General features: G+C 40.8%; 1 protein-coding gene across 1 annotated transcript in view; it reads left to right on the top strand.

The window, feature by feature from the left end:
• hcn4 (hyperpolarization activated cyclic nucleotide-gated potassium channel 4) overlaps positions 1 to 20,124 on the top strand; it is a 107,005-nt gene extending 86,881 nt beyond the window's left edge. Inside the window, exons 5-8 of the mRNA XM_063004452.1 lie at positions 2,530 to 2,676; positions 3,916 to 4,156; positions 9,754 to 9,918; positions 18,413 to 20,124. Of these exons, the coding sequence (XP_062860522.1) occupies positions 2,530 to 2,676; positions 3,916 to 4,156; positions 9,754 to 9,918; positions 18,413 to 20,124 (2,265 nt within the window). The remainder of the gene's footprint in view (positions 1 to 2,529; positions 2,677 to 3,915; positions 4,157 to 9,753; positions 9,919 to 18,412) is intronic.
• Positions 20,125 to 21,975: the final 1,851 nt, after the last annotated feature.

Genomic DNA, 21,975 nt, shown 5'->3' with positions numbered 1-21,975 from the left:
TAACAGCAACCTTTTCAGCATACCCTATAGGTAGACGTGACATTCATTTTCTGTGAGCTATTATTAGTCAGTGTACTGCCAGGGAAATTACCTAACAAACAGAGCTGAGGAATGTGACGTGCTGGAGTTCAGGCTCAGTCTACATATCGATTTGATTTTGTAATTCTGCTCTTAATGTCTGACTTGGGTCTGATTGAGCAGCCATGGCTTGCAAAGGTTTTGCGTAAGGCCTTAGTTTTATATTCAAGAGGTGTTCAGTGTGTTTTATATTCACAAAGGTCAGAGGGAAAATACGTGCTGGTGTTTCTTATTCCGAAAGCTTTTGATCCGTGGCAGCACCTATTTAGATCAAGATTCATTTTCAAGCTCACACACCTTTTCAAACACACACTAATAAGGGAACCTTTTAATGTCCTTTTTATGACCTACTTTTTAAAATATTTATAATGCTTCTTTGTGTAAAGAATGAAAAATAAAATTCTAGGTCAAAATATACATACAGCAATTTAGAGTATTAATCTAGGAAAGGTAAAAAGCTTTGTACTGTCTTGTTACATTGTGGCATAGTGGTTCAGCTTGTGAATCCACTGTGGCCATATAAATAGGGCTAGTTTGTCTGTACCTATTAAAAATATGTTGTGACAAACCCAAACTGTTACTTGACTGTGACAGACAAACGTCAGATGTGCTGGAACCGAAGTGATACTTGACACCTGCCTTTTTATAAAATAAAATCTCTAGGATGAAAAATCCGAGGAATCATCAAAAAGTTTCCACACTTGGCAGCTCAGGTTGCACAGCGGTAAAAACACACGCTGGAACCAGAGCTGGGATCTCGAATACATTGTATCGAGTCTCAGCTCTGCCTGCCGGCTGGGCTGAGCAGCCACGTGAACAACGATTGGCCTGGGGTGGGATATTAAAAAGTCGGATAGGATCTCTCTCATAACTTATGCAATTACGACCTCTGCTGGCTGATTGATGGCGCCTGCACAGACATGGGAAAAGAGTGCTGTCAGGGTGTGTCCCTCCGTACACAGTACACAGTGCTGATCTGCACTGCACTCGTCAAAGTGTAGGTGACAAGATGCATACGGCATGCTGCCCACGTGTCGGTTAGCTTCATTGTCCTCAATCAGAGCAGGGATCATCATTGGTGGAGAGGAAGCATGACATAATCGGGCAATTGGACGCTCTAAAAGGGAGAAAAAGGGGAGAAAATGCATAAACAATATATATATAAAGTTTCCACACTTTTGTATTATCATTGGTAACAGTGAAGGCATGAGGAGTAGTAAGTGGTTGTGTCTAAGAGAGCTTATAGTCCGGATTTAGCGGCATCTGATTTCCAAGAAGCTTTAATGCCAAGTTCACACTACATGACTTTCTGATTTGTCGCGTCGCTGTACAGTTCACACTACACGACTGAATCTTTTGCACTCGGGAGTCTTTCAGTCGGTGTGTATTTCACACTACACGACTGATCGGCGATAGGGGGTTTCACACTACACGACCTATCACCAACTGGAATGACAGGCGAGCTTCTCTGGTCTCCCAAACTACGTTTTGTCACGAAAACAAACGCGAGAAGCGACGAGGGGTTTAATGATACCACGTCCAAAAATGCACGTCAACAAGTAGCAAGTGATCAAAGTGTTTGTGCGCTGATGTGCAGCGTAAAATCAAGAAGGAAAAATAAATGAATCTGAGTGGATTTGGCAACACAAACAGTATGGATTGTTCTATAGTAAGTTGGAGGTTAATTAATATTTTTGCAATGCAACGTTGGTGTTTTGTAGAGAATGATCAAGTCAGAAATACTGTAAAACGTGTGTGTGCCGGTGTATTCTGATATAAATGATATTATCCCCCTCTCCCACCTGTTTACCTCCTCTCCTGCATTTCCCCTCACACCGTATCTTGCATTCTCATTGGCTGTTCGACACAGCACTCATTGCCAGACGTGCAACTGAGATCAGATATCTGACATGCTAGAAATCTCAATCCGGTCGCCGAGCGCTCGGCGAGTCGGTCAGATGGAGTTGTTGAGTAGTTCACACATGGCAACTGAGTGCCGAGTTTTGATCGCCGAGCGAATGCCGAGTTGCTCCTGAGCCGGCAAATCTAGCACCGACCAGTCACCGAGCGAAATCTGGCCAAAAATCGTGTAGTGTGAACTTGGCATAAAGGGAAGAAGATTTTCATGTGATGATGTAAAAGCAGCGGTGCATCAGTGGCTACACGCTCAACCAAAAAAATTTTTTTGCTGATGGCATTAAAAAGTTGGGAAAAATGCATCAGAAGGTGACGATGTAGAAAAGTGATGTAATTTGTTTTTGAAATTCCTAGTAAATAGAGTAAAAAATACAGAAACTGTTTGAAGAACCTTTACATATACCCTACACACACCTTATGGCCACTGAGGGATGTCTACCGTGTATGAACATTCATTGGCTGTTTTCTATAAGATAAGACAGGATCAGAGTTTTACTAATCCCTTATTCTTTACTCTTCTTTGTGTCTATGCAGTATAAGCAGGTGGAGCAGTACATGTCTTTCCATAAGCTGCCAGCAGACATGCGTCAGAGGATCCACGATTACTACGAGCATCGCTATCAAGGCAAGATGTTCGATGAGGAGAGCATCCTGGGGGAGCTGAATGAGCCTCTCAGGGAGGTAAGCTTGAACAGATTGTTTTTGGTTTTTTCTTTTTTTTCTTTCTGGGCAACAATAAAAAAGAATAAATAGGAAGATTAATCAAGACAAAATATAGATCAGATTATTATTTTAAATGAAAACTGTTCTGAAATATGAGATTAAATATTGTATACAGTTTAATTTATGTATTTATTGGTAGAATAGTTATGCATTATTTCTAGTTATGCATTTTTTTCTATAATAGATAACAGGACAGCTGCAGATCTTTTGGACTTTTGAGCCAACAACAATAATTTTTTTGTTAAATCAAACTCTAGCAAACTGCCTTTTAAACAGCTTCCTATCTTAGTTTTGTTGCAACAGTGGATTCCTACCAGCAGGCTTTTTTAAAATGTATTTATTATTTTTTGTGGTGTAACAAATTCACCTTTAGACACATCTGTTTTAAAATGTATTACCTGATAGAGAACTATGTAATTAGTAAATTTATATTTGATTGAGGATAACAAAGCTAACCCACGCCCCATCCGACACATGGGCAGCAGCCGTATGCATTTTGTCACCTACACCAAACGAGGACCAGCTCTGTGTACAGAGAGACACACCCTGCCAGCACTCTCTCCCCATCTCTGTGCAGGCGCCATCAATCAGCCAGCAGAGGTCGTAGTTGCATCAGTCATGAGAGAGTCCCTATCAGGCTCAATACCCCACCCCTACATGAACAACAGGCTAATCGTTGTTCATGCAGCTGCTCAGCCCAGCCGGCAGGCAGAGCTGAGACCTGATACGATGTATTTGAGATCCCAGCTCTGGTGTGCTTTGGTGTGTTTTTACTGCTGCACCTCCTGAGCGGCACAACATATATTTAATATAGTTTGATATTAGATCATTTTCACTGGGCGCTCGGGTGGTGCCGCGGTAAAATATGCTAACCCACTACTGCTGAGATCTTGGGTTTAAATTTCAGAAATGTTAACGACTAGCTCAGCATATACACAGACATGATTGGCTACGTCTGAGAAGGGAGGGGTTGCAGAACAGTCAGAGCCTAGCTATAAGAAGGTGCACTTGCTGGTCCCAAGCCCGAATAAAAACAAGGAGGGCTGCATCAGAAAGGTAATCCGACATAAAACTGGGTTAAATCCTGTTTTTAGACCAGAACAATCGGCTGTGATGACCACTTAATACATGAGCAGCTAATATAAAATAAATAAATATATAAAAATCACTCTTTTAATTTGTCTTCTTGTTTTGCAGGAAATAATCAACTTTAACTGTCGAAAGCTGGTGGCTTCGATGCCTCTGTTTGCTAACGCAGATCCAAATTTTGTGACATCGATGCTGACGAAGCTGCGTTTTGAGGTTTTTCAGCCAGGAGATTACATCATCCGAGAAGGAACCATCGGGAAAAAAATGTATTTTATTCAGCATGGAGTGGTCAGTGTGCTTACCAAAGGAAACAAGGAGACCAAGCTGTCAGATGGCTCTTACTTTGGAGGTAATGGAGTGTTCACTACAACAATGACTGTGATTTATATGTGATAGGAGCAAGTATTCAATTACTTTTGCTTTTATTGTATGCATTTCCAGAGAATCTAGACTGTACACTTCAGATTTACACTCATACTGGGTTGTTGGTACCTTCAACTATCAACTAAAAAGTATATATTTATGAGAATTAACAAAAAAAAAACTCAAAATTGATAGGGAAAGGATTTCAGTTTCTATTAAACCTGTATACACCGACGGTGCATAACATTATGACCACTGCCAGGTGAAGTGAATAATGCTGATTATCTCTTCATCATGGGACCTGTTAGTGGGTGGGATATATTAGGCAACAAGTGAACATTTTATCCTGAAAGTTGATGTGTTAGAAGCAGGAAAAATGGACAAGCGTAAGGATTTGACCGAGTTTGACAAGGGCCAAATTGTGATGCAGTCTGCAGCTCTTGTGGGGTGTTGCTGGTCTGCAGTGGTCAGTATCTATCAAAAGTGGTCCAAGGAAGGAACAGTGGTAAACCGGCGACAGGGTCATGGGAGGCCGAGGCTCATTGATGCATGTGGGGAGCGAAGGCTGGCCCATGTGGTCCGATCCAACAGACGAGCTACTGTAGCTCAAATTGCTGAAGAAGTTAATGCTGGTTCTGATAGAAAGGTGTCAGAACACACAGTGCATCACAGTTTGATGCGTATGGGGCTGCATAGCCGCAGACCAGTCAGTTAAAAAGGTGGTCATAATGTTGTGCCTGATCAGTGTATTCTGTATGTACAATTTACATGAGAATAATTTTAGACAAGTTCAAGTCAGCCAGCAATGAAGATGCAGGACTCATTTTGCCTTTCTCTGGCATTTATATTACAAGAAACGAGTCTCAAGTCCTTCAAATAAACAAAAACTGTCACTTTTCAGCCTGTGTAGACAGCTTTTCAGTCAGATGCTGTCTGGCCTGTAACACACACACACACAGAAGGAAGCACACACAGAGGGGGGGACAAAACTGGGTTTAAATAACCTAGATAATTAGTCTTTACAGGTGTAACCACTAATTGGTCAAGTTCATTCCCCAATCTCTTCCCTATACCATTGCAGCCTTGAGCCTCACATCATCTGTCACATAGTGTGTGTAGATCTGAATTGGATATATTAATCAGAAGTGCATTTTTTTTACCCAAATAACTTAAATACTTGTTTCTACTCTTTGTATCTATACGACCAGCTAGAGCAGAATGAGCAACTTCGGACTCACAGCTGTTTAAGACAGAACAATAAATAAATAACGTGACAACTTTAAGCTGATGTGCACAGTGCTCTTACCTTACAAACACAGCCACACACACCCATTACTGCTGCGCCAGCAAATCATACTACTATGTTATTACTATGTTATTATCATGTAATTACAATGTTACTGTCAATCCAGTGCTGAGAAATAACATTAAATAACATTTAGTCTGTGAGGTCCTAAAGCGGTCAATTTTAGATGATAAATAGGAAAAAGTGAAGTGACAAAGCATTTTATTCAACAGATGGGCCACAGTCAATAATTGTATACCCACAGCATTTTCTATAGAAGGTGTGACTTCCAACAGTAAGTAAATGTAATAGGTAAATAAAGGGCTCAGTGAGCGTATTATTTCAGACCATTATTGTAGTGAGTAGCCCAGTCATTCAGCAGTGTCCTTCTGTTAGCAATAATAATGGCTATATGACTGTCTGTCTGTATATAAGAGTCTAGCTTTCTCTGCCTATACATGGGCCTAGTTTGGCTGTATTCATTAAAAAGTACATGGGAAAGTGGTCTCTTGCCAAGGTCAGGAAGAAAACACAAACCATCATCCATCAACCATCCTAAGAAAATATGAGTCTGTGTTTTTAGATGTAATCCAAGACCCTTTAACTCACGTAACTATGTCTACAGTCATGCATGCTGTACATTGCCATAGGCCATCCGGACATAGAATAGGCACAATCAGGACCTTAAAGCTTGACCAAGGGTTTTTGCTGATCTTTGAGACAAAGAAAGGCTTTAATCCTATAGCCACAAATGTAATACACAGTAAATGTGTTGAAAAACAGCCATGTGTTCACCACTAGCCAAATTTGCTGACAGGCTAACCGACTATTTGCTCACCCCACTCACACTGTTTACTGCTCACTGAATTAATGAATAAAGCTGCTGAGGCATTTAGGAGCATGTGACCCGTCGCTCCATCATTAATTACAGCTAATGTTCATCATGCTAGCCTTCTGGCCTCTCTTTGTGAGAACCACATGCATAATACCTGAAAGATGGCAAGCAACCTATTTGTGAGCAGGCCAGATTAATCAACACTTTGCACATGCGGCCTTGCTTTATTCCAACTCTTCTCATGTCTTTGGTGTATCACAGAAGTCCATTTTGGCCAGTGATCGATATTCATACGACCTTCATCCACAACAAGTCAAGTCAAATTTATTTGTATAGTGGTTTTTACAGTGGACATTGTCTCAAAGCAACTTTACAGAATCCAGGACCAACAGACCAAAAAGCCGAGGGTGACAGTGGCAAAGAAAAACTCCCGTAAAATTACAGGAAGACAGCTTGAGAGGAACCAGACTCAGCAGGGACCCCCATCCTTAAAACTTTTGTAAGCAAGGTTTTTTTGTCCAACATGAGTTCCTGCCCTCACGAATGACCTATTCACAGAATTGGCACAAGTCTCCAAAATTTTGTGAAAAGTCATCCTAGAAGAATACTGGCTTTTGTGGGTCAATTTACCCACCATGTGGGCAGTGATAGCTTAGTGGATAAGGTACTGGTCTTGAAGATCTCTGGTTTATGCCCCATCCCCCTACTGTTGCTCCGAGCAGGTGTCCAAATACTTTTGGCCATATATTGTTTGTACCTGTGACTTATGCTTGACTATTAGCTGTTATAAAAATAGGTAACACTTTTTGACAAATTGTTTGTTGTAATCACTACAGACAAATAACAGAGCACACACACACACACACACACACACACTGAGAATCCCAATGCAATGTAAGGTAGAAAAGTGTAAATGCATGGATAGTGTAATGTCAGGCTATATCAGGCTGGCACTGTCCTCAAGCACTGAAAGCGTGGTGTGTGTCCACACGAGGTGCTGATTTAACCTGACAGAAAAGCTCTGAGCACAGGTGAGCATAACCAGCGCCAACCTTTACCACCAACTCATCCAACTGTGCATCATTAAATCAGCTTATTGAAACTGAATAGCCAACATTAAAGTGAGCACTTATGTTCACTCTTATAAATTCATTAAATAAACATTTTCAATTAATTAATGTCATAGTAATTAAAAAGGCTTTCCAGATTAATCTGGAGCATGATCATGGGGATTTTCCTCCATTTAGCCTCTATCACCAGCTGGAATGGACCAGCTAACTCCCGTGTTGAACATGAATCCCTTTCATCTTTGCATTATGCCATGCTGAGTCATTCAAACATTAGTATAACATATGATGCATTAACAGAGGGTCAGACACACACACACACAAACAAAAAGACATAGTATATATACTGTATATGTAGCCAGTTTGAGCTCAGATTGAACCCATGTAACAACAGGGCATGCTCAGACAGAAGTGGGTCAGGGATATTGGTTGTTCAGTGGCCAGATGGGGAATGTATTACGGTGCCTGGTTCTCCTGCTCATTTCTGACAAACCGGACATAGGATAGGCAAAAATTCGATTTGAGGCCCAGCTGGGTCCTTGCAGATCCCCTACAAGCTGAGAACTGTGGAAATATACAAGTAGTCCAGGTTTTCCTGTGTTTTGGGGCATCCCATGCTGCCAAAGAAGAACAGCAGTGAAACTGGTAAATGGTGCCTAATTTGACTGATCTGCCATGACAGATGAGGTCTGGCAGCCCTGTAAGTTCTGAAAATAGTATTATCTCTTCCTGTTCTGGATAATAAAATATTTAGATTTTAATGCAAAAACCAGGCAATAGGGTGCCAAACGATTAAAGTGATAAAAGTTTACATTATCAGTACTATGATGAGACTCGAGTTTTTATGCATATTAAGAAGTTATTAATGTTAAATGTTATTAAGAAGTTGTTAAATTATATGTTTAAGCCATTCAGTCATAGCACCAGCAGAAACCATTATAATCCCAATATAAATATGACTTAATATGACACTATATTGCCAAAAGTATTCGCTTGTCTGCCTTCACACGCATATGAACTTGAGCGACATCCCATTTATAATCCACAGGGTTTAATATGATGTTTAATATGATGTTGGCCCACCCTTTGCAGCTATAACAGCTACAACTCTTCTGGGAAGGCTTTCCACAAGGTTTAGGAGTGTGTTTATGGGAATTTTTGACCATTCTTCCAGAAGCGCATTTGTAAGGTCAGACACTGATGTTGGACGAGAAGGCCTGGCCTTGCAGTCTCCACTCTAATTCATCCCAAAGGTGTTTTATTGAGTTGAGGTCAGCTCTTTCACACCAAACTCGCTCATCCATGTCTTTATGGACCTTGCTTTGTGCACTGGTGCACAGTCTTGTTGGAACAGGAAGGGGCCATCCCCAAACTGTTCCCACAAAGTTGGGAGCATGAAATTGTCCAAAATATCTTGGTATGCTGAAGCATTAAAAGTTCCTTTCACTGGTACTAAGGGGCCGAGCCCAACTCCTGAAAAACAACCCCGCACCATAATCCCCCCTCCACCAAACTTTACACTTGGCACAATGCAGTCAGTACCGTTCTCCTGGCAACCGCCAAACCCAGACTCGTCCATCGGATTGCCAGACGGAGAAGCGTGATTCAGCACTCCAGAGAACACGTCTCCACTGCTCTAGAGTCCAGTGGCGGTGTGCTTTACACCACTGCATCCAACGCTTGTCATTGCGCTTGGTGATGTAAGGCTTGGATGCAGCTGCTCAGCCTTGGAAACCCATTCCATGAAGCTCTCTACGCACTGTTCTTGAGCTAATCTGAAGGCCACATTAAGTTTGGAGGTCTGTAGCGATTGACTCTGCAGAAAGTTGGCGACCTCTGCGCACTATTCGCTTCAGCATCCGCTGACCCCGCTCTGTCATTTTACGTGGTCTACCACTTTGTGGCTGAGTTGCTGTTGTTCCCAATCGCTTCCACTTTGTTATAATACCACTGACAGTTACTGTGGAATATTTAGTAGCAAAGAAATTTCACGACTGGACTTGTTGCAAAGGTGGCATTCTATCACGGTACCATGCTGGAATTCACTGAGCTCCTGAGTGTGATCTGCATGCCTAGGGGCTTGGTTTTATACACCTTGGCCATGGAAGTGATTGGAACACCTGAATTCAATGATTTGTATGGGTGAGTGAATACTTTTGGCAATATAGTTTATGTGTGTTTTAATGTTTTCCTTTAAACTTTATCAATGAACATAAATTGCATTTGAGTATCAAAGGTTAATGCCTTCACAAATACTCCAGAGAGGTAAAAAACACAACTACACCCAGCTGACAGTAAAGCCAGGAGAAAGTGTGGGTAAGGTTAACAAGGTTAACACAAAGTGAACATGATTTGTTCAAACAAAAGTCTGATGTGTTTGATTCTGTTTGTTCTAGAGATCTGTTTGCTGACCAGAGGAAGGCGTACAGCCAGTGTCCGAGCGGATACCTACTGTCGTCTCTACTCTCTTTCTGTGGATAACTTTAATGAGGTGCTGGAGGAATATCCCATGATGAGGAGAGCCTTTGAGACAGTTGCTCTGGATAGGCTTGATCGAATAGGTAAGATTTCCTACACAACCATATATGATTTTGTAGGTTCTAACTTATATAGATTACAATATAATGTATTACAATTACAATATACACCAATCAGCCATAACATTAACATCACCTCCTTGTTTCTAAACTCACTGTCTATTTTATCAGCTCCACTTACCATATAGAAGCACTTTGTAGTTCTACAATTACTGACTGTAGTCCATCTATTTCTTTACATACTTTTTTTAGCCTGCTTTCACCCTGTTCAGGACCCCCACAGAACAGGTATTATTTAGGTGGTGGATCATTCTCAGCACTGCAGTGACAATGACATGGTGGTGGTGTGTTAGTGTGTGTTGTGCTGGTATGAGTGGATCAGACACAGCAGCCCTGATTGAGTTTTTAAATACGTTGTCCACTCACTGTCCAATCTATTACACGCTCCTACCTAGTTGGTCCACCTTGTAGATGTAAAGTCAGAGATGAGCGCTCATCTATTGCTGCTGTTTAAGTTGGTCATCTTCTAGCCCTTCATCAGTGGTCACAGGATGCTGCCCACGGGTTGCTGTTGTCTGGATATTTTTGAGTGGTGGACTATTCTCAGTCCAGCAGTGACAGTGAGGTGTTTAAAAACTCATCAGCATTGCTGTGTCTTATCCACTTATACCAGAACAACACACACTAACACACCACCACCATGCCATTGTCACTGCAGTGCTGAAAATGATCCACCACCCAAATTATACCTGCTCTGTAGTGGTCCTGTGAGAGTCCTGACCATTGTAGAACAGCATGAAAGCAGGCTAACAAAGCATGCAGGGAAACAGATGGACTACAGTCAGTAATTGTAGAACTACAAAGTGCTCCTATATGGTCAGTGGAGCTGATAACATTGACAGTGAGTGTAGAAACAAGGAGCTGGTTTTAATGATATCGCTGATTAGTATTATAAAGTATAATATAATGTAATATGAAGTATAATACATTATTTTACAATGTCATTTAAATAGAATTGTCCTCATGAAGTGTCTTGTTCTAATGAAATAATTCCCTAAAGCTGGTTTGTTTCTATGGCAGCAGGTAAATCCATCTTAATCCTGTTAGTACAGTCTAATTTCCTCTTCACTTTTGAGTTTCTGTCTTTTTAGTCGGCTGAACACTGAGCAGTTACAGCATTTGGCTTTGTTAACACTGTTAGCTCTCTGTTTATCTGCCACCACAGGAAGCCATATTTCCCTCGCAGTAAAACACTGACACCTACACGCCCACTCACAAAAGCACAAACAACAAACGCATCTTATTTCACATCCAACGAAAACAGGCTAGACAGCTTAGAAGAGAGAAACACCATCGAGACACAACAGAAAAGCTTCCATAAGCAATTAAGCTGTACATGTATGTATGTATGTATGTGGTGCTTACACTGATCAGCCACAACTTTAAAACCACCTCATGGTTTCTACACACACTGTCCATTTTATTAGCTCCACTTACCATATAGAAGCACTTTGCACTTCTACAATTACTGACTGTAGTACATCTGTTTTTCTACATACTTTTTTTAGCCTGCTTTCACGCTGTTCTTCAATGGTCAGCACCACCACAGAGTAGGTATTATTTAGGTGGTGGATCATTCTCAGCAGTGCAGTGACAATGACATGGTGGTGGTGTATTAGTGTGTGTTGTGCTGGTATGTGTGGATCAGACACAGCAGCGTCAGTCCACAGAGAAGAGTCCACCAATTAAAAATATCCAGTCAACAGCGGAGGGGGCATGTGTTAGCTTCGTTCTCCTCAATCAGAGCAGGGGTCGGCATTGGTGGAGAGGAAGCATGACGCAATCGGGCAATTGGACGCGCTAAAAGGGAGAAAAGGGAGAAAATGCATAAACAAAATATAAAATAAAAAACAAAAAAACAGCAGCAATAGATGAGCGATCGTCTCTGACTTTACATCTACAAGGTGAACCAACTAGGTAGGAGTGTCTAAAAGAGTGGACCGTGAGTGGAAACGGTATTTAAAAACTCCATCAGCATTGCTGTGTGTGATCCACTCTTACCAGCACAACACACACTAACACACCACCACCATGTCAGTGTCACTGCATTGCTAAGAATGATCCACCAACCAAATAATACCTGCTCTGTAGTTGTCCTGTGGGGGTCCTAACCATTGAAGAACAGCATGAAAGAGAGCTAACAAAGCATGCAGAGAAACAGATGGACTACAGTCAGTAATTGTAGAACTACAAAGTGCTTCTATATGGTAAGTGGAGCTGATAAAATGGACAGTGAGTGTAGATACAAGGAGCTGGTTTTAATGTTATGGCTGATCAGTGTATACTGCATTAAAAAGTATGTAGACATTTCTCTTACCAGTGAATTATCAGGTTCATATTTTAAAAATATGCACTCATGTAATCTTCATAGACAAATATTAGCAGTAGAATGGCTTATACTGCAGAAGTGAAAACATGAGCAGCCACACACAATTTAAAAATCATCATGCACCATGCCAAGTGTCATCAGGAGTGTTGGGAAGCGTATTGCCACTGGACTCTGGAGTGGTTAAAACACATGCTGTGAAGTGAAGAATCGTGCTTTATTAGCTGGCAAACTGTTGGACAAATCCGTCCTTGGATTTGTTTGGTCATAGTCCATACAAGCTCACAGAGAAGAAACACTAGGTGCTTGGCATGTAAAAACTTGCCCATATTACATTATTTAAATTGCTAAGATGATTCAACCTATTTCAATTTATTTTATTTGAAATTCATCACTATGTTTTGCCACTTTAATTAAATGGTTTAACTCTATTATCAGAATTTTAAGGCTAAATTTTCTCCCAGTGCAATAAGCAAAATACTCAAATAGATACTTTACCCTGGGGTCCTGGTAGATCCAGGTTCACATAATTAAGCCCAGGACATGTTGCCAATCTATTCCAGGACATCACATGCTTACATATTCACAAACCCAGTGCCAATTTAAAGTTGCCCATGGGCCAAAACTTCAAAATCCCAACTCACAGTGCAAATTTATTCATTTCCACTAAGAATTCTAGATGACATAGGTGACAAAGGTGGCATAAGCATGTACTAAACAAGAGAGATGAATACTAATGAACCTCGAAAATTGCATGGCAGCACAGAGCACAGATGGTAGAGTGTGCGGCACACCGCAGCATAGGCCCTGGTGACCTAGATTCGATCCTCACCCCTGGTCATTTTTTATGAGGAATTTTGCGTGTTTTCCAAGTGTCTGCTTTGATTTTCTTCAGGCTTTCAATAGGTGCATTCCTTCCTCATGCTCACTGTTACTGGGTGGCACTGAACCCACCACAACTGTGACTGGAATTTAAACACAAAGTTTTTTGGTCTTTAGTAAGAAAATAATTCTGATTCTCATTTTAAAATGTAAACTTCCAGTCAAAAAGACACATTCCAGGTTTTAATAATTCTTTATGTACAAGCCCAAATCAGAAAAAGTTGGGACAGCATGGAAAATGCAAATAAAAAAAACACAGAGTTTCTTACATTTACTTTAACTTTTATTTGATTGCAGACAGAAATATTTCATGTTTTATCTGCTCAACTTCATTTCATTTGTTAATAAACATCCATCCCTGCATTTCAGGCCTGCATCACATTCCAACACATTTTGTAATGTTGCCATTCCTTTTCACCACACATAAAAGACGTTTTGGCATCGAGGATACCAAGTGATTTAGTGTTTCAGCTTTTATTTTGTCTCATTCTTACTGCAAACATGTCTTAAGATGTGCAACAGTACTGGGTCGTTGTTGCAATTTTCGTTTTAAAACTCTCCACACATTCCCTATTAGGGACAGGTCAGGACTGCAGGCAGGCCAGTTTGGTACCTGTATTCTCCTCTTCCGCAGCCATGCCTTTGTAATTTGTGCAGCATGTGCTTTTGCATTGTCTTGTTGAAAAATGCATGAACGTCCCTGGAAAAGATGACGTCTTGAAGGCAGCACATGTTGCTCTAAGATCTCAAAGTACTTTTCTACATTAATGCTGCCATCACAAAAGTGTAAATGACCTTTGCCAAGTGCACTGACACAGCCCCATATTATGACAGACCCTGGCTTTTGGACTTGTTGCTGATAACAGTCTGAATGGTCCTTTTCATTTTTGGTCTGGAGCACACAGCGTCCATTTGTTCCAAAAAGATCTGGAATGCTGATTCATCTGACCACAATACGTTTCCACTGAGTGATGGTCCATCCAAGATGCCTCCGAACGCAGAGATGTCGACGTCGCTTCTGGACATGGTTAACATAAGGCTTCTTTTTTGCACAGTAAAGTTTTAAGTGGCATTTGTGCATGTTACTCCATATTGTAGTGCTTGACAAAGGTTTGCCAAAGTAATCCCTCACCCATGTGGTTATATCAGCTATTGTTGAGTGATTGAAGATCACAGGCGTTCAGCTTAAGCTTGCGCCTTTACGCACTGAAATTCCTCCTGATTCCTTGAATCGTTTAATGATATTATGCACTATACAGTAAAATCTTTCTTTGAGGTACATTGTTTTTAAACATTTCAATAATTTTCTTACACATTTGTTGACAAACTGGAGATCATCTGGCTATCTTTGCTCATCAAAGACTCAGCCTTTCCTGGATGCTGCTTTTGTACCAAACACTGTTTGGAATCACATTATTGTTTAGTTTTTTCACCTAGGCCTAAATTGCCCCTGTCCCATTATCCATATTAAATGCTAAAACCTACATACACACATAGACACTATGTGACCTCAGGGACCATATTTTCATGCAGCACCCACCCTTACTAGCACATCCACCATCTAGCCATTACCAAACATGGAAAAGCCTCGTGTTTCTGACTGGCTTGCATATCTCCTCCTCATATCAGTCCGCACCTCTTAAATCCAGACCATGTTTACTCAGTGTTTTTTTGTTCTCCCTTATCTAGTGCTTCATGTTAAAAAACAAGACTAACATAGACTGGCCTGCCTGCAGGAGCCATCACACACCCCACCAGGCTGTGATATTTTCACACAGGTTGTCCTCCTCTGTGATTTCAGCCTCTCAGCCTGGGGGTTTTCCCTTAGCTGTGGGTTTGCTGAGACTTTGCTGATAACAAACGCAAGTGAAGTTTAGTTTAAATAAGAGATTAGACCAAAAATAGACTTGGATAACAGCTATTCTTCTGCTTTTTAATATAATGAGTACCAGCTGAGGGTGAATAATATAATCAAAGATTATCAAAATAAAAGCTATTATAGATTAGTTATTTTTGATGGGGACATAATAAGGGGGACAAGCAAATTTTATAACGCTTTAAGCTTTTAGGTATGTTTTTTGTTTTTTTGTGCAGTTAAAGTCAGGGTTATGGTTAGGGTTAGGGTTAGTTTTGTTTCGGAGACCTCATGATTGGAACACATACTTTTTGCTGTAGAAAATGAGTAATTTATGTTTTTGGGGGTTTCCTAAACATATCACAACATACACCGATCGACCATAACATTAGAACCACCTCCTTGTTTCTACACTCACTGTCTATTTTATCAGCTCCACTTACCATATAGAAGCACTTTGTAGTTCTACAATTACTGACTGTAGTCCATCTGTTTCTCTGCATGCTTTGTTAGCCCCCTTTCATGCTGTTCTTTAATGGTCAGGACTCTTCCAGGACCACTACAGAGCAGGTATTATTTGGGTGGTGGATCATTCTCAGCACTGCAGTGACAATGACATGGTGGCGGTGTGTTAGTGTGTGTTGTGCTGGTATGAGTAGATAAGACACAGCAATGTCGATGGAGTTTTTAAACACCTCACTGTCACTGCTGGACTGAGAATAGTCCACCAACCAAAAATATATCCAGCCAACAGCACCCCATGAGCAGTGTCCTGTGACCACTGATGAAGGCCTACATGATGACCAACTCAAACAGCAGCAATAGATGAGCGATCGTCTCTGACTTTACATCTACAGGGTGGACCAACTGGGTAGGAGAGTCTAATAGAGTGGACAGTAAGTGGACACAGTAATTAAAAACTCCAGCAGTGCTGCTGTGTCTGATCCACTCATGCCAGCACAAAACACACTAACACACCACCACCATGTCAGTGTCACTGCAGTGCTGAGAATGATCTACCATCTAAATAATACCTGCTCTGTGGTGGTCCTGGGAGAGTTTTGACCATTGAAGAACAGCATGAAAGGGGGCTAACAAAGCATGTAGAGAAACAGATGGACTACAGTCAGTAATTGTAGAACTACAAATTGCTTTTATATGGTAAATGGAGCTAATAAAATGGACAGTGAGTGTAGAAACAAAGAGGTGGTTTTAATGTTATGGTTTATCGGTGTATATTGTCAAATACATCTATAGAGCAACTATGTAACTGTTATTTTGGTGAAAACATCTAAGACCCCATTAAAATGGTTTTGCCATGAATTAAATTTTACTGGAACACAGGTGACACTATACACAGCCACGCAAGTTACATTTACATTGTCATGAGTTCAGAGGCTGATATATAAAAAAATTAGGTCCTGCTTCAAAATGAGCACCTTAAATCTCTTGAAGGGTTGCGGAAGAGAGATTTAGGTTCAGATAAGACAAATATTGGCTAATTTTGCAACATCGACCATAAATATGTTAGTAGGGGGAAAAATGTGACCTAAAACATGTTACAACTAGTTTTGGAATAGCTAAAGCAGACTTTTGGAATGGCTTTCCCAAAGTCATGATCTAAACCAGCGGTCTCATATAAGATATAATTTACTGACTGGGGGCCGGCGGATTTAAAATAGAAGAACTATAGAATGGAAAATCATTGTGAATCCTAAGCTTTTTTTGATGCAACGAGACGCTGCTCCCACCTAGTGGTGATTGGAGACAATAACACCTAAAAAGTTTTGGAAGTTTATTTGCTGTTCTAGCAATCTCTAATTATTTATTCTTTCTGTGTGGCCCGGTGGTTGGGGACAACTGATCTAAACTCTATCCAAAATATGTGGACTTTTCTGATCATTCTAGTCATTCTCCTGAGCAGAGTGATCAAAAATACAAGCAGAAGCTGGTTTTGCCACAAGCTTAATATAAGTGTTTTTTTTTTTTTTACCCAGCAGATTTTCTAGTTTCCTGGAAAACCTTAAGTGTTACACAAATGAGAATGTAATTTAATCATCTACTTTTATATTTGCTGCATTTAGCAGACGCTCTTATGCAGAGTGACAAAAGTGCTTCCTTACTCTAGTTCAAGTAGACGACAGACTAAGAACACAAATCTGCTAAAACCCTCTTAGAACAAAAGTAAAGTGAGAAGTGTTTTTGATAAATTGTGTAGAACATTAGTTAATACATGTTAGTTTTCAACTTAAGTACTTAATAAAGATGTGATGAAGGTCTTTAATTGTCTTTTGAAAATGCTGAGAGATGTTTCAATGTTAAGACAGTGGAAGATCGTTCCACCACTTTTGGGCTAACAAAGAGAAAAGACTTGATGCCTGTCATCATCAGGTTATGAGTGGTGGATCAAGACAAGCTAGAAATCATTGAAATCCTAGAATGTCATTACGTCTTTTACAATTGTATGTTATCTCTGCAAAGGGTCAATTCCAATCCAACAAGCCAAGAATTACTGCAAGCACTTAATGAAGGACCACAGAGACCGATTTTCAAACTCAATGCATTTTAGCTTTAGTAGGCTTAGTACTTCTATTTCTGGACTGTAAATAACCAAAACAAAATATGGTAGTCGTAGGTGTGTCAAACACAACAAAGTTGTGCCTTTGATTAGAGATCTATAATAAGATCTAAATTAAATCAATCATGGCTATAAAGAAATTCTAGAATTCTATATTGGGGAGATATTTCACTACCCCTGCAGGCTCCCAAAGCACTTTGCTGATGCCACAGTCCCTATGCCCTGTTCAGTTGCCTAGTTGCCCCTCGTCGGGTACTGAATCTCCGCAAGGTTGCTTCTTAGATGATTTGAAACTATCGAATCTTCATAGCATCAATCTCAGCTCTGCCTGCCGGCTGGGCTGAGCAGCCACATAAACAATGATTGGCCTGTTGTTCAGATAGGGGTGGGATATTAAAGCCAGATGGGGTCTCTCTCCTGACTGATGCAATTTCAACCTCTGCTGGCTGATTGATGGCGCCTGCACAGAGATGGGAAAAGAGTGCTGTCAGGGTGTGTCTCTCCATACACAGTGCTGATCCGCATTGCACTCCTCAAAGTGTGGGTGACAAAGTGCATACGGCTGCGGCCCATGTGTTAGAGGGGGCGTGGGTTAGCATTGTTCTCCTTAATCAGAGCGGGGATCGGCTTTGTTGGAGAGAAAAGGTGACGCAATCGGGCAATTGGACGCGCTAAAAGGGAGAAAAAGGGGAGAGAAAATGCATAAACTAAAATATATAGAGAAAATTGTGTCTATAAAGAAATTATAGAATTCTAAATCACAAGTTGCCTTTTGTCCTTGCAAAAGATTGTAATTATTTTATTTTTTGTCCATTAGGAAAGAAGAATTCCATCCTACAGCACAAGGTTCAGCAGGACTCTGGTGTCCTCAACTGCCAGGAGAACGAAATTATTCAGCAGATTGTCCAACATGATAGAGATATGGCACACTGTGCCCACATGATGCAAAACCAAAGTCAATCTGCTCCCCCATCACCAACTCCTGTCATTTGGGCCCCACTAATCCAGGCCCCCCTACAAGCAGCCGCAGCTACAACATCAGTTGCTATTGCCTTGACCCACCATCCTCATCTGCCTCCCTCAATCTTCCGCCCACCTGTCTCTGCACTGGGTTCAACAAAAGAAGCCACAAGAAAGAGGTTTCATGTTGTACCAGCGTCAACGACTCCAGGTTCAGCTGCAGACTCGCCTTCAAGCACGCCTTCAAAGCCTCATACTGGAGTGGATACTCCTCTACTGACATCATTTAGGGTCCTTCACTCAACAGGGCCACCTGGGTCTGGCAGTGCCAATCATCAATCCTCTGGCAGCATCTGCACTAAAAGTTCACACCCAGGGACTGGTGGAGTGTCTCCCTTCCCCACAGGCAATTTTTCCAGATCTGCATCACTAACGTCTAGCACTGCACAACTTCATCCTCCACCCAAACACAAGCAACCATTTCCACCAAGTACCCCTCCACTGTCTAGCCACCTCTTGCAAGACAGCTTAAGTTTTGCAGGTTTGTCTGGGGTAATAGCTGGGGAAGTAGGTGGTGCAGTGGGTGGAGCAATAGGTGAAGCGGTTGGGGGCAGAGGTGATTCTGTATCAGGTGGAGTAATAGGGGCCCCAGTTAGGTGTTCATCAAGTGGATTGTCCTCTTGTGGGTCCCCTGGAGGTGCATCATTTGGTGGCACCAGTGGAATCATAACCACAACATCTTCAAACAGTAGCCGTCTTTCCACTGGTTCACTCAGCCACGTCCCAAGCCAGCTTCTTCATGCTCAGCAATCACAAAATGTCACACAGACAAGTGAGACGCATCACTTTTCGGGTGGGGGTGGCAGAACTTCTAGCACACTAAACCTTTTCCATACACCCACAACGGGATCACCATCCTCCACCCATTCACACATTACCCCAACCTTTGAAGGCTCTCCTTCGTTAAACCCACAGTCCACTTCATCCAACCCATGGTCCAGCATTTCCTCCCAGCTGCCTTCAGAAAGATCAGCATTAGCCTCACTTGCTCAATATGGTTCTGCTAACGCTTCACCCTGCTACACACCTCTAGCCCCTAGCCCAACTGTCCAAAGCCCTTTATTGGGGAGAACTTTTCACTACCCCTCTAGTACTGCAGGCTCCCATAGCTCTTTGCTGATGCCCCAGTCCTCCTGCCCTGTTCAGCTGCCTAGTTGCCACTCTTCGGGTACTGAATCTCCTCTAGGTCGCTTTTCTGAGGATTTGAAACTGCTATCCAGTTCTCACCCCATGTTAGGTGGGGAAGTCGCCCAGGCTCTGGCTCAGTCCTCTCCTCGATCCTCCATAGATCCTGGCTGCCACCTCTCCCCTTACTCATCCCCGACACTGATGCCCAAGCCGTGTAGCTCCATATTGGGGCATATTGCTCCTCTTGCACAGACTTCTCCCAGCTCACGGCATCATACTTCTATTTTAGGGACGTCACCCTCCGTTCCATTCCGTAGGTCCTCTGAGGCCTGCCCTTCTGAACTGGAACCATTTTGCCATAAGCTTCCCTCTAATTTGTGAGGTTAAATCACACCCTCCTGCTCACTTGTGGACTTAAAACCGAAAAATAATAATTTGTGTACCGATTTCCTTTCGTTATATATCTTGATTATTTTAGGCATACAAATATTGCTGTAATTTTAACGATTGAGTGTAACCATGTAAAATTAGAGCTCTAGATTACTTATTTACTTTGTCATTTTTTTTTTTTTTTATCCTTAACATTATAGATGGAAATATATATTTATTCTATGTTATTTAATAGGAGGGTGTGAATTGCTACATACATAAACATTTAGGAAAGTCATTTTGTATTTTTGCCAAATTTGACTAGTAAGTGGGATCACCCAGAAAGACTATTCAGCAGGAATCTATGCACTGAAGCCTGCGTACTTAGTAAGCCTCTATTGCTACGCCCAATCTTGTCTATCAATTCAGTATATTTATTTACTGTTAAATCAATCAATTCTGCTGAACTTCCCAATGTTTAGAAGAAAACGTTTGTTTTATTAGTAATGGTTTGGTATGTATGCACTTCCACAGTCAGGGTTGGGCAGAATACACTGAAAAGAAATACTGATGACTAAACACTTAATATACCTAAAGTATACATGTTATAAAGCCTTTTACTTATTTTATATAACTGATTTTATATATCAGCTATCTATAGGCATGGCTAAAATACCTACAGTCAATGACTAGGAGGGACGACCTCATATTTTTGGCTAATAAGTGTACAGCAAAGATAATTTGAAATATAAAAACATAAAATCAAAAGCAATATTAGTGGTCACAAAAATTTTACTTCTCTCTTCAGGTTATCTGCTGTTTTGTATATGTTAAAGCTGTGACATTCACATTTTTAAATTGCATTTTCATCCATATAAAAAAGGTTTTAAACAGCTTCCACCATTGACCTTGTTCTTAAAAACCTTTGTTTTTGGTAACCTAAAATGCCATTTTATGTGGATAGGAAGGCCAAACAATACCTGTATTGTCAGAGGCAGGGCATAAATGCATTTAAAATAAGCCCGAAAACAAATTTTAGATTAACAAATAGAGTAAAACAAAAAACAACTAATACATGTGACTAAAACAAATACAGTGGTACCTTGTAACTTAACATACCCTAAAGTCAACATCTTTGAAACTCAACGCCCATTGTTGAGAAATGTGTACCCTTAATCTCAACATGTTCAGTTTTTTTTTTTAAATGTATTTATTTAATTTCAAATTAACAATGAACAGTCGCTTTTTTCAGCGCTCAGCTTAAGCGGTGTGGTAATTCGTCATCAAAGTGTGCATATGAGACGAATCTGCATTTGTGTGGAATAACCGTTAGATTCACTCTGAAAGCATCCACATGTATTTGTGTTTAGCTGAATTTTCCTCAATGTTTCACTTTTTAAACTTGTGTTACAGCTCGGGGTTCTGATAAATTGTAAGGATCCACTTTTGATTTCAGTATTTTTATATTATATTTGTGTTATTTTTAGTGTATAAGTGTCAAAAAACAACCCCATTATTTTACATATGCCTAAAATATATGCAAGTCCACGAGACCATGGAACACATTAATAGATTTCCCATACATCCTTATGGAAAAAAAAATACCTTTAAACTCAACGTCTTTTAAACTCCCAGAACCAATTGATGTTGAGTTTCAAGGTACCACTGTATTACAAGTATTGGCTTGAGCAAAAATAGCTATTTGAATATGTAGCCAATGTATTACATGCATATCATTCAACTTGTGTGTTCACTAATGCTAATTTGATTCCAATCTACTGTATGTATAATATTAATCTAATGCAATCTTAATCCTGGAACAAGTGTACCCCTAGTGTACCCCAGACACACCCACTTCAAGCA

Source organism: Trichomycterus rosablanca, chromosome 11 (assembly GCF_030014385.1).
Source record: "Trichomycterus rosablanca isolate fTriRos1 chromosome 11, fTriRos1.hap1, whole genome shotgun sequence".
NCBI lineage: Eukaryota > Metazoa > Chordata > Actinopteri > Siluriformes > Trichomycteridae > Trichomycterus > Trichomycterus rosablanca.
The sequence above is the reverse complement of the archived record's forward strand: the minus strand, read 5'-3'. Positions and strand labels throughout refer to the sequence as shown.